The sequence below is a fragment of the Nelusetta ayraudi genome, unplaced genomic scaffold, assembly GCF_046127955.1.
Source record: "Nelusetta ayraudi isolate G7.1 ecotype Tasmania unplaced genomic scaffold, CSIRO-AGI_Nayr_v1 ptg000063l, whole genome shotgun sequence".
In the NCBI taxonomy this organism is placed as follows: Eukaryota; Metazoa; Chordata; class Actinopteri; order Tetraodontiformes; family Monacanthidae; genus Nelusetta; species Nelusetta ayraudi.
In genome coordinates this window covers 548,774-562,700 of record NW_027466113.1, presented here as the reverse complement: position 1 = coordinate 562,700, position 13,927 = coordinate 548,774, and the positions used below count along the sequence as shown (strand labels likewise).

The 13,927-nt window shown below is 42.0% G+C and overlaps 1 protein-coding gene across 8 annotated transcripts in view; it reads right to left on the bottom strand.

The window, feature by feature from the left end:
* vps13b (vacuolar protein sorting 13 homolog B) overlaps positions 1 to 13,927 on the bottom strand; it is a 260,425-nt gene that overhangs the window by 210,875 nt on the left and 35,623 nt on the right. For all 8 annotated transcript variants that reach the window (XM_076040760.1, XM_076040763.1, XM_076040755.1 and 5 more), the window contains exon 17: positions 8,025 to 8,209. In XM_076040760.1, the coding sequence (XP_075896875.1) occupies positions 8,025 to 8,209 (185 nt within the window). The remainder of the gene's footprint in view (positions 1 to 8,024; positions 8,210 to 13,927) is intronic.

Below are 13,927 nucleotides of genomic sequence, written 5' to 3'. Positions count from 1 at the left end.
GGGGCCTCGCCGGTAGGATGTTGGAGGGCACGGCAGAGAGAGGCGAGTGGAAGAATTAAAAAAAACAAGGCCCAAAGTTCGGGGAGAAAAAAAAGCTGGAAAATGTGGCAACAAATGATACGCACACGATCGCTGAGGTGGAGGCGGTGTCGGCAAAGCTACTTAAGAAGAGATGATTATCCCGTGGTGAGACAAGTAATCATAACACGGCTCTGGATAAGAAGGCCTGCCACTCAATCTTCTATATCTCCAGCCTGCTGCTTCGCCGACAAATTTGGTTAGCATTAAACAGGGGCATTCGTGGGCTTTGAAGTAGCAGCCAGGGCAGAATTCCAGTGTGGTTCCACAATGAGGGAGATGTTCAAAACTCCAGACCACAGCTAATGACGCTTAACTGGGCCCTTCATCACGAGAATGTGACTCGCTTTTCTCTCCTTCTCTCAGGCGTTCTCCCCGTGCTATAAAAAGAACGAGCAAAAATGCAAAGAGAGCACTTGTTTATCAATTCAGCAAGATTAGTATTTATGTCTCCCCTCTGCAACAACCGACTGTGTCTGCGTGTGTGGTGGTAGCCAGAAGGGGACTGGGGTTTCGGTGCTGCCGAGGCACATCAAGGGGGGTTTCAGTGAAAATTTATGGCCGTGTGACGTGCAACTATGTGCTCAGTCGGCACTAGTCACCACCCTTAGATGGGATAGTTGGTGCAACAGCAGACTTTGTAGACACTACCAGATCATATAAATACAAACAGATTTCTTTTTGGGGGTGGGGGGCTGGGGGGCGCTTTCACTGTTGCCTATGTTTTTTTAATGGTTCTAGGATGTGGATGTTTTAAGGCCAACATCTCTCAGTTTATTGAACGTCAGTGTTTAGTGATGCCGCTTTGTGCGACCGAAAGATGCCAAACAGTACGCAACATTGTGAAATTATATGATTATACTGCCATTACAATGTTATATTCAACACTTTGTATCTCAAAATGCAATGCGATACAAGAGTCATTTTATTTCTAACATTATTCTATGAACACAGACATTTACATCAACAGTCTGGCATGATCATTTATATGACTCAGGTTTATTACGGAGTTGGTAAGTTTGTTTTTATTGGCAGGCCAGCAGAAACCAATGACTTGCGCTCGCCCAGCACCAGCGAACTCTGCTAAACTAGAGGACTGGATGATAGTTGTTGAAACCGTCTCCACTGATAAATAGTTTTGTCCACTTGGAAATTACGTACTATGCCCAAATTTCGGAACCACTCTCAACCACAAAATTCTATAACTGTATAACAGCCCTCTTGAATAGTCATCATTGGTCCAGTGAAAAATTACAATGCATTACAAGAACCATAAACCTTTCCCTCCAAACCATTACCACCACTACATATGAAAAACTCCAGCAGTACACAAAAAAATGATGAAATTGCAAACTGTAACACTGCATTCTAAATGAAATACACCCATCAACACAAATTGTGAGGTGCACCAGTTTCATCAGGGTAGCGTCCTGCAAAAAATCCGCCAGTGATGTTTTGCACCAGCAAGACATGCAATTTACATGGTTTCTGGTGAGCTAGCCTCTAGTTGGTTGGTTTCTTGCTTGGGGTTTAATGTCAATGAGCATGCCAACAATACCAATACAGTCAAGAAATATGTAGAACCAATATGTATTGAAGGTCCCATAATGCACTGCATTTTTTTGCATATTTCGCACTGTGAACTCACAGAACACAAATCTACTCAAAATAGTGTACTAGTAGTAGTAGTAGTAGTAGAGGTCAAATGTATTTGGAAAAGTCTTGGAAAGGTTAAGATGCTACTTTAACAACTTATCAGTATCAGCCTCCAAGCTGTTCTCCCTTTTGTCATGTCGTACAGACACTATCAGCAAACAGCATGAGAGAAGGTCTGCGAATAATTTCCAATAAAAAACAATTGTTTAAGAATAACAAATCAGTGCCAGAGCATGCGTGTAAAAAAATAAAATGTTAGTGTGCATATGCTGCTTGCTGAAAGTCCCAAAACAACTTGAGACAGTTTTAGAAGCAGCAGGAGACCTTGTGCAGTTTCTGCTCCAGTCATCTCATTAAAAATAGTATAAAAACACATGTAATCCAATGTCTTCTTGAGAGACTACAAAAAACAAATCAGCCTTCTGTTTTGTATTGACTTCACTGGCTTCTCTCATTAGCTGTACAGTATAGTAAGCGACAGACAAAGAACAGAGAGAAGCAGGAGGACAAAAGACAAGAGGAAGGCCCGAGTCTGGATTGACTTAAAACATCATCACAATCTGGCAAACGTGGAGCAAGGGCTGTCTGTAAGTCATTGAAGCTTTCACTGACAGGAGCCGTCTCAAGTTCCATTCGAGATTTATTTATCAGGTTCCTGATGCTGACAAAACGTGTTTTTAATGTCAGAAATAAGGTTGCATGTGGATAAAACAGCCCTCGTTTCTTTGGTTCCCTCCCGCTTTCTTCCTGTCCTGATGTCAATCTGTGAAGTGGACGAGGAGACAGGCTGAGATTTCTCCCAAACCAATAAGTTACCTCTTCAAAGAAGTATGGGTACTTGATTGAGAGGCCAGGCCACACTGAAACAGATCTCTCAGGGTTTTCATTAAGCTCGCCATCTCTTTACTGACATGTGTGACAACCACAGACCATGAAAAAAGGCCTTAAACCCTTCCCTCCTTTATTTTCATGGAAGAACAATGGAATAGGGCTTTTATCAAAAAATATACTCCTCCGAGCAAACGTATGCAGCTTTGTCCTATCATAATAGGACGAAGCTGCATACGTTTGGCTTGTCATGATCAATAGCCTGGGGATTAGAAAAAATAAAAATCAGCCTACAGAGATGAGGGACGACAGAGTGAAAAATGATCCACCCTGTTGAGCCTCCCAGCCGCGGATTTACTCCTAACAACAGCATTACGGCTAAATTTGAGAAACTCCACGGAGGGTAAAAAAGAAAGGGGGGAAAGATAGAGAGATAAGTTATGGGACCGGACAACATTAAATGCACAACAGGCCAGGGATTAGTTAACGGAGGTGACAGAGTGAAATAAAAATGGACACTTTTTCCCCTCCAATAACACAGAGCTATTACCGACACTTATTATGCCACAGCGTCACAGGGGGATTTGCGTCAGACCCATGCTCCTGCAGGCAGTCAGATCACAGGGCTGTGAACCGCTGGCCGTGACAGGAACAGCCTTTTTCATGCAGTGCAAAAATGCGTAAAAACTGTTGTTGACACGGCCCCGCAAGAGATTGCATTTAATTCCAAGCAAAGGAAACTATCATTTTGAAGTAGAGTACATCTATTTCTACTTGACTTAACCTGTGGGCAGTCTGCTAAATTTTCTTTGCGCTCTTTCTCTATTTTTGCATTACTGCCTGTGCATGGGGAACTTGGACGAACAAGAGACTTGATTTTCATGATGATACCGTTGAGTTAACACAAAGATCCCAGAATATTATTATTATAATCACACCTTGTCTTTGCCAAGCAGCTAGAACATCAGCCCATAGTGGTGAAGAATCTTCTTTCATTTTGACTTGCCGTAAATAAAACTGTATGCATTGAATTTAGAAGTACACATAGGACCTGCTGACAGCATGCACCTTTGCATGTGGTCATTTACTCACATCTCGTAAATTCACCTGTCCTGTTTTCTTGTTGATTTAGCTTTTTTAGTATGCCCGGGCTCAATTTAGTGCAAGATCTCTGTTTAGTAATGACACCATTTATGTTCACTCGGAAAGTGTCCACCTTATATATTTTCTAGTTTCTTTATTCCCGTCTTTCTGCTACGCATTCACTCAATTCTACTCCCACTTTCATTTTTCACCTCACTCATTATACTGTTCACCCTTTTTCTTCCTCTTCATCTGTTCTTTCCCACCTAAAGCTGCCAGTCGAAAGTATGTGACGGCTCGTATATTACCCGGCAATCAACCAGAGCTGGTCTGGTAATCACCAACAACCAACTTTAACCACGCCAATTCTTGCCACTCCCGACCATCCAATGAGCCAGACACCCATTGAGCGGTGTGGCCAGAGAACCAGCTGCAGTAGCTTCAAAGCTAAATCTATCAGCAGCGGAAACGCTGATTTTATGCCAATTTGAAATACCACAATCTTCTGACTGTTAAAATGAAGTTGTGTTTTCCCCTGACACAAGTGCAAAAGAAAAAAAAACACTCTCACACACACACACACACACACACACACACACACACACACACACACACACACACACACACACACACACACAAAAGCTGGCTTGAGTGAGAGTTTCAGAGGCTATTAGAATTTAAAACCATTGGCAGAAAATGTTATTCCAGTTTTATTTGCCAGCTTCGTTGGAGAAAATGCGATATTTACAATGCACAGTTTACGGGGGGGGGACACATGTCAACAGCTGAGCTCACTCACAAAATGGAAAAAAAAAAACAGCAGTCACTTGTTCCTGTTTGTATTTTTATTTTGACATGCCAAAAACAGCAGCCTCCACTTTAAGGTTTTAAACGGCTGGTTCTAAAAATGATTTTAGGATAAGTCTGGGATAATAAAATGACTATATTATTCATTTTTCTTCCAGACTAGACTCAAAATAAAACCTAGTTGAACTATAACTACACATGCTGTCATAATATGTGAATTTCTCCACTGCAGGATAAATAGTCTTAGCAATTAGGGAGCCTCAGTCTTTATTTTCACATGCTCTTATACAACAATCACTTTGCATTTATAAATGCACATAGACATTTACTTCAATTGTCAATGCAAGACATTTAAAGTGACCGAACAATGGTCAAGCATGAGACTCGTTATTCGCTCACACAAACCAAGGAGGCAGTGTGAACTTTGATCAAACTCTCCGTTCTCGTCAACGTTGCTTTGACACACTTGCATACCAGGCAAAACCCATGTAGTGTGCGGGATCAGTTTTTAGTACAACTCTTACTGTTAACATGGTGGCTCCTGCTATCAAACCTCAGAGAATCTTGGAAGAATAAACAAAGAAAAAATGTATAACATACAAAAAAAAGAAGAAAATAAAGTAGAAAACTATCAGTTTAATAAAGCTAGAGGGCTAATACCAAAAAATGCAAAAGTAATACTTGTGTTTGCATTGCTGGATTGTAAAGGGAGAATAATGGAATAAAATGTTATTCTGGAAAACTGCGTTGTGCGCCCATTCCACCACAGCAGACCTGAAAATCAACACTATGCAGCAGACACTTGTGTGACAAACCGAGCAGTAATGTTGCATTCCCGGGCAAAATACAATTTTACGGTTTGTTTTTCAGATTTCACTCAATTCTCGCTGGGCTAAGACCAGACCAAACACAGTCTTCTGCAGACAGGCTGTTTGTTGAGTTACTGCTGTAGCTGCCAGTGACGACTGTTGCTCCATACGGAGTCAACCCAGAGTTTTGAACATTTCACGGTCAGTCAGTAGCATGAGAACAAAATGAAAACCTTGTCGAGTTGTCCACTTGCGAAGCAGTGGGATTTCATTTGGTCGGAGAATTTAATCTCAAACCCAAACAGCTCCCCTGTGAAGGACACTGACCATCTGTGTTATCAGCTAGACTACGATATGAAACACCTTCCACTATTAAATAACTCTGCAACATCAAAAGGACAGGAGGGAGGAGGAATTCCTGAAGACACGAGAGGAAAAGAAACACATGTTTAAAGAGGTTTTGTTTTGCGTGTGTGCAGGCGTGTCGGTTTGTGTGAGAATAATGTATGATATGTAAAAGCGCAAAGGTTACGCTTTGAAGCAAACGTCGTGTGGACTTAGCACATATTAAACAGGCCTTTTCTTTTACTGTACACCTGCAACCATCCACAACAAAAAAGGGGTTTTAAGATCGTGAATAAATTACTTCAAGTATGTATTCAAGTGTTCGAGTGTGTGCAAACATATTCGCCATGAAAAGCAAAGTCTCTATGTTTGCCAATGAATAACTGGCAAATAAATGGACAGTACTTGCATAGAATCCCGCCACTCAAAGCGCTTTGCCCCACGTGGTGCACACATATTCACAGCGTGATGTTCCACAGCTGCCGTGCAAAGCGCCACCTACTGATCACAAGCAACTTGCCCCAAGTATTCAGCTCTTGCTTTAGGACACTTCGACTTTCAGAGTCGGGGGATTGATCCTGCGGCCCTGCTGATGACTGAAAGACTCTGTGCTACCCCACTGAGCAGCGACTGAGCAGCACAGGCACTCAGAGTTAAAGTCAAACTCTTAAAGGGATGGTCCAAGTCTACCTTGTCATATTTCCAGGTGTTGAGAAGTGTGTTAACAGTGATTTATCAGATAAGTTGACAGAAGCCACCCTGATTTGAAATCACAAACATTATATATGATGTTTTGTTTGTTTTGTCACACAAAAATATTGTAAATGAGGAGAAAATCAGAAACCACAACAAAAAAGAGACCCTGGAAGAGCTAAGATCTTGTTAGACTGTACAAAACGTTTTGAGAGCGAAGACTCTGTGAGTTGGTGGACAGAAGCGCTGAGCTCTCTGCAGATCAGACAATAAGAACAAACCAGCAAACTCTTTATCTATTTGCTCTTGTATGCTCTCTCTCATATTTTGTTAATTAGTTGAGATATTAAAGGCCTGAAGGTGTACCAGGCTTTAGACGGCACGCGGGGATTGCGTGCCGTATTCTCTCAGCTTCTCTGAGAGGCAGGCAGCCAGCCAGCGCAGTGCAGCCGGCATGGTCCTGTCATGACGTTACAGTGTGGACAACCACAGCACCCACAGAAACCAAAACGATTTAGTAAGGTTGCACTGGCTGTGCACTAAAGCGAACATCGTCTACAAGAGTTTACTCTGCTACTTTTGCTCCACTTCTCCTCTTACATTACTTCATTTTCCACTTCTTCTTTACAGAAGCTGTCACTCTGAAGATTGAAAGGGCTTGCGACAGTTAACATCTTCCTTGGGCACCCAGAGTGTCACCACAATTTGAAAAGCAGATAGAGTGACAGACTTCTTCGGTTATATCATAGGAATTATTGGAAGGGTTTGGGGTTTTTTTAAACCCACAAAACATAATACTTACACAACACATCACCTATTCCCCTTCATTTTTTTCCTTGTCTAAACCCAAACTTTCCCCAACTGTTCTTTTTCTAACCTGCCAGCACGTGGACCAGATGTGCAAATGTTTCTACATTCAAGGCCAGTTCCAAAAAAAAGGCAGACAGTGGAGAGAGGAATATTTGACTTTACTCCACAGGAGACCAGTTGGCTGCTTCACAGCAGTGAAAAAAGGTAGCTAGGCTGGCTTGGCTGTGGGGGAATGTTGACAGCATACCAAACAACATGATCCTAATGACTTGGAAAATCCCTGGCCCTCTAGAGGACTGTGTGGATGCTACCGTCAGGAGGAACGCTACTGTTTTATTGAATTTAGGCCCTTCTCCCTTTGTTTAGCAGGGGATTAAATCCTATTTGAACATATAGGCATTGAGGGAAACGTCAATAAAAAAAAAAGTTCAGAAAAATTAATTTACCCGCTGCTGCCAGGTAGTCCATCACATTCATGGCAAGAGTATCAGTTCTTTCATGTTTTATGTGATAGAGTGAAAACTTGAAGTAAGGTTTGGTGCTTTCACGTCCAGGGTAGAGATGAAAATTAAATAGCTGAACCGTCAGCAGGGAAATAAGGACAGAAGTATATCCTCCACATAATGTCCTCAGTGTGCCACCAATGAAATAATCAGATAAACCACATTATGTGCAAGTGATGGAACCCAATGGCAACTGGAACACAACGCCACTTCAACCTCACTTACATGAAATCCTGTTAAATAAGTTGGGTTTATATTGGCCGTGACATTACCTCCATAACATCTCTAATGTCTTGAACTATTCATACAACGAGCCTCTACGGGAACTATGACAGTTGGTATTTTTCAAAGTAAATCAGATAAAATCCCAAAAGTAACCAAGCATGACATGACGGTACCATGAGCTGCTTACCTGGAGATTTGAACACTTCGCTGAGCAAGCTCTCGCTGAGCGTCGAAGAGGTGCCACTTGCCACGCTGTGGGACCAGCTCTGAAAAATCCCTTGGAGCAGAAGAGTCTGAGCTCGTGTGGCCTGGACAGTGAAATGAGGGAGCTCGAAAATGCACTCGGTGGTCAGGACTGAAGACCTTTTGCTCCTATAGAAGGAGGAACATGGGACAAAGGAAATAATTCAGAAAAAAGAAATCAGGTAAGAATATTTATTAAATATGCATATTGGGGCAGAAAGGAAGAAGAAGAGCACTTCAGGCATATGTCATGCAGTTTCAGTCTGAGTAGTAATGTTCACAGCTGAGTTAGATGATACGTTGAGAAATGTTGATGTCAACCAGCCAGTCATTGTAAATTTAATTGTCACTATTACAGTTGTTCAGGGGTTTTCAGACACAGGGCTAGTTTGCATCTGTCTATATATTTATGGCCAGAGGGCATGAACAATGGAGGGTAATAAAATAACACTCAATTAACTAATTCTTTGATTTACAAAACGTGTGAACATTACTGCTCCCGCTGTAATAGCTAAACATGCGGTGGCAGTGACTTTGTTTAACTCTACATTACATTACATATCTTGTTGTTCAATATCAAAGGGCAGAACAGGTTCCAACACCACTAATGTTGCTAACACTTTCATATCGAGGACTAAATGCACACATACTATTGACAGTGGTCATTTAGAGCATGAGACAAAAAACAAGGAATTCATCAATATGACAACACTATAAAAAACAACTCTCAGAGCAGCAGCAGTTAAACAGATTGCAATACAGTAAATTACAATTTGTTGTTCTTCTCTCAACACTGTGAGAAGTCCAGGCCAGAAAACTGGAAAAACGCAGTATGTGCGTATGCACGTGCGTACATATTTAGGGGGAGGAGAATAGCAACACATTCAGATTGAATCCTTCTGGCTGCCGTGTACCAAAGCCTCCAAGGAACATGCTGTTGTTTATAACCTGACAGATGCACACATGTGCGAGTCTTGGTTGCAATTTCTCACTTTCAGTACGTGGGTTTTGCTCATCCCCCTGCGTGCACCTCGCTTATAGGTTGAATTTGTGCACATAAGAATGAAATTGTGCGTGAAAGAGCAAAGAAAGTGTGCGTGGCAGTCAATACGTAACATGTGAGTGCAATACTGGGCATGAATATGACTAAGGACGGTAATTATTTAACTTTTTTTGGAGCAAAACATTGCCCCAAAAAGTAAATATGAATACCCAGAAATACCATTTTTCCTAATTAAGAAACATTTTTTCGTGCTTGAACCAAATATAATTTTATTTCCATAGTTAATGATTCACTAATCCTTGTTCAAAAGACACATTTCTTGCTTTACTTTTCTATGTCCTCGTGAAGCTTTTTCGCTATTAAAACACAAAAAGTCGCACATGTTAAAATTTTCAAAACAAACTAATTTGTTCAAGAGAGGTCATGGATAATTGAAAAAGAAGAAGCGGGAAAAAGTTATCAAAAAAAAAAAAGAACTACTGGAAACGCAAGGTCGGTGAGGTTACACTGACTGTACCCTTAGAACCTTGAAGATCTCTGGCATGGACCATTTGGCACCACCAGCAATGTCGTCATCTTACAATGAACAAAATCACATGAAATGTCAACAATAACAATTTAATTTTAGTGTTCGGATGCTTTCATGACATTGTGTTTGTGTGCATATGCACTGGAGTTGCCATTGAACGAAGCCAAGTGAAAGGACCCTGCAGCAACAATGTCCCCACATGCAGAGCAAATGTGTGCGCAAAGCCACTTCAAGGGAAGGACTGGCAGAGGATGAAAGTTTGTTGGCTTATTTGAGTGTTTATGGGATTTCAGGGAAACTGTCATGTGCATGTGGTCTCTAAAACTTTAATTATGCACCTGTTTTTATTATATTATACTGAATTCTTCACAACAGCAAATAAATTAGAAGCAGAAATTCTCATTAAAGTGCTCCAAGAATGCTGCATCTAACAGCCAGACACTCATTGGTTTTCATTAGGTAGCTGGCACAGCGAGTGTTTCTTGCTGCAACAGGGTAAACAGCTTTTTGGCAGGCGGCTTGGTCAATTATGCCACAAGGCTTCAGGAAAACAGTAGTGCTCCAGAGATTTAGAAAAAAAAAGTGCCTTTATAAATCCATGCAGAATCAGCAACTGTGAAAAAATTGCACTGAAACAACCAATCTACAGAGTGATAAGAGCATTTAAAGCAAAAGAATAAAAAAAAAATTTGAAAAGGCTAACGCTGACATTGTAGGAGTCTTTCAAGTCTTGTTTTAGTTAGCAAAGCCAGCGAAAGTGTTTGGAGGAGCCACAAAGCCTTTTTGTATTGTTTTGCAGTTAAAATCATGAATAACATGGTATTCTGTGTTTAGCATTTTCTTCCTGATTGAAAGAAAACTGCTAAAAGCATCTGGTTGTATTCTGGTGCTCGAGCGAAAGCAAAAGCAAAAGAATGCAAACACGGAAATTTCGTAAGTTCTGCGAAATGTTCATTTTTTTGTAATTACTCATACCCTTGTACGGATGCAAGGAACAGTTCCCCCAGTCTCTCTACAATGCTGTGGCACAGTCAGCTGCGGGAGATCAGCAGAAGTTGAGAGGCGAGGTGATCCGTTAAAGAAGCGCTCTCCACAGTGACGCGATCTGACGTGGGTGGATTTTGTGTTAAGTGGTTGCCAAATGGGGAATTCCAAATGAACTAAAACACGATATTCCAACAAGACATTAGAGTCGGAGCAGAGCAAATACTCGAAAAGTTTGCTCAGATTAGATTCAAAGCAGTTAAATAGACAAAAAGTCAACAGGACATTCAATCACTTTTTGACTGGCCTTTACAATGTGCTACTTTCCCTTGACTTAGAGTTATCTGAGTCCGCGGTAATGCCAATATAATCCATTACAAGCTGACATATTTGTCTGATAGATAAAACGGATAGCCACCGTCTTAAGACGAGTGATATGTTATCTGAAGTTTTAACAAATCCCTCACTGTCACACCTCGCCTTAATTAGCCAACACAAACATCCCCCTACTTAAACACTTGCAAAATCCTCCACCGCTGTTGTTTTCCAAACGCAATGCTTTGAAGGGAATCAAACCGAAAATGGAGGGACTGGAAGGCCGACCGCCTGAACCTTTTTCATTTCGCTGCAGACCCAAACTGAGGTATTGCAGAATTCCCCATTTCGGCAAGCCAAGGTCAATGACCCCTCTTGAAAATAACTCGAGTGAGTTATGGCCAGCTCTTAAGTCCCCTCTTTTATCTACAAAAGACTCGCTACAGTGTCATGCAAAGCCTCCAAATGAACATTATAAATCTTGCAAGCACTTCACACTGAACAATGACACCCAGAGCGAGAGACAGAAACAGTTTACCACCTGGATACTCGCTGGCTGGCTGATAGGACTGACATCTCAAATAAACATGCAATACATATGTAAATTTGAAAAAAAAAATCTAAGGAAAAGCTTCCCTTCTATTGGAGGACACATATTCACGGTGGCGTTCACCCTCCCCCCTTTTTGTGGCCACTGCTTAAAGTTTTGCGGTTCACTCCGGGTCAGAGGTGTTCCATGTGTGCATTTCTCAATCATCGGCCCTCAACAGCCTGAGCTTCTCTTAGAAAGAAACACTCAACTCTCACCATCTCATATACACAAATGTAGCCCCTCTCCTTCCTCCCATCTGGAGCACCTCTGACCCAACGCACACACACACACGCACACACACAAACACACCCTTCTCAAGAGAGGTCTTCATTACACAGGGATTACTAAAAGAAATGTTTTAATCAAGTTGTGCAGACAGCTGCAGACCGCAAGGCGAGAAACTGGCAATGACGTGGTTCATCAGGCGTTAAAGGAAAACGCGTCAAGAGGCCCGGGTATGTGTGTGTGCCTATAGCCCTCTGCCTGTGTCCACCATGTGGCTTCCAATGACCAAACAAAGATAGAAGACTTTCGGTCGCAGAGAATACAGACGTGACATCAGACTTGTGCAGTTTTTCGCTCGTTCCATGGTCACAGAGGGCCAGAAGTCAACAGCAGCCTTGGATCCCATCAGTTGTCTTAGGTCATTTTCTCTCAAGAGCCGTTGCACATGGTTAGAATAAGAATATGGATTCCAGTATGGTTTTGGGGGGTGCCAAATTGCCTGGATTAATGAACTGGAGGGGAGAAGAAGACGGTGGAATGCGCACCACAGTAGATGATAATCCACCCAAAGCTGATAATCCATCTACCCTTCCCTATTTCCCACTGTTTTCCCTCCCTCAAGCATCACTTCTTCAGATGACTAACTCGGGCTCTTAAAGGAGTCCCCCAAGTTAACCAAAAGCGTCTAACAGCTGCTCCTGAATCCACTTTCCTCCCACCACGCTTCATCGTCTGGTCCAAAGTTCAACTTTTTAAAAGTAGAGAGCAGCGCTTGCTGCAATAAAGCTGGTAACACAGGCCTGAGAGCTAAGCTAAAACCCATGTTGATTCAGGCTACCAAATTACACTGGTAATTACGCGGGCACAAGTAAACAAATCGGAGAGAGGACTGACTGTGGCTCTTACAGCATTTTGAATTTGCATGCTGCAAACATGGCATGTAACGTCCTTCAAAGCCAACACGTCAATCAGCGAGGGCCCGTGTCTCACATTTGCTGATGCCATTTCCTCAATGTGAGGCTGCTCAATGCTTCCATTGATCTCTGTGAGCCATAAAACCAAATAAAACTGTCTGACACCAGATGTAGGGGAGAAAAAAAAATCATCTGCCCGGTTGGCCAAAATACTTTATAGACTGTGCCACATGAAATATGTTTTACCTTACATCCTTTGCACTCCTGGGCTTAGGGAATGAAAAGTGGAACAATATTACATCATATGTCAGTCCAGACTTTTAATAGACATCTGTTAATACAAGAAGCCAACTTGTTGCAGTTTGTGCCTCTGTTACTCCAGCATCATCAGGTGAAACCCCTTTCTTTCTCAGAACATCCTAGTGTTTCTTCAAGCCAAGGAGAAGCTCAGACATATGCACTGCTTTGTGGGACGCACTGAAATTACAGCAGTCAGTACGTTAGGCAAGTGATTATATCACTCACAAATGTCGTCATTTTTTAAATGTATGAGGACAACAACAAACAAAACAACAACAAAAGCATATTTTCTGACTTACTGTTTACGAACTACTGATAAAACTGCCTCGGAGTTCTCTGCTCAGACAGCCTTTGTCCAGCTGGCTTGGCTGTAGTTAAAGACGTGCAGAAGAAGGAGCCAACTGTGGCCAAGTATGAGCACGAGAAATGAGGTATCGCAATCAAACCAGAAGCCTTGCGCCTTAGATGCCTTAAGCACCTTTCATAAATCACAACTTGAGCTGCTCTAGAGCGTGCGCTACTCGCGGAGATATGGTAATTGACTTTCACTTTATAAAAAAAAATAAAGAAAAAAATCATACAGGTAGTGCTAAAAATAATCACTGGCCGCTTAATTGTAAAAATATGTAGGAGTCAAAGACCAGACATTCCTGTCTGAGCAGAAACTCAAGTCCGGTTAGCTTTTTGAGTCTTAACATGCACCTGCAGCGCCACATGCTTTAAGAAATTATCCCCTCAGAAATAGCTGAGCGAAGAATAGGGGCTGCTAAAAACGCCACATAAAAGCTGGCATGGGGCTGAATTACGACCTGCAACGTGACGAGCCACACTAGGCGGCTGCAATTTTGTTGGTTTGCTTGGTGGGCCCTGGCTTTGGACTTCTGCCATGTGCTGCTGCCGTCAGGTGGCCCTATATTAAGAATATTATATGGCGTGAGTGGCGAGTATGTGTGTGTGTGTGTGCATAAGTGTTCATGTGTCTGAC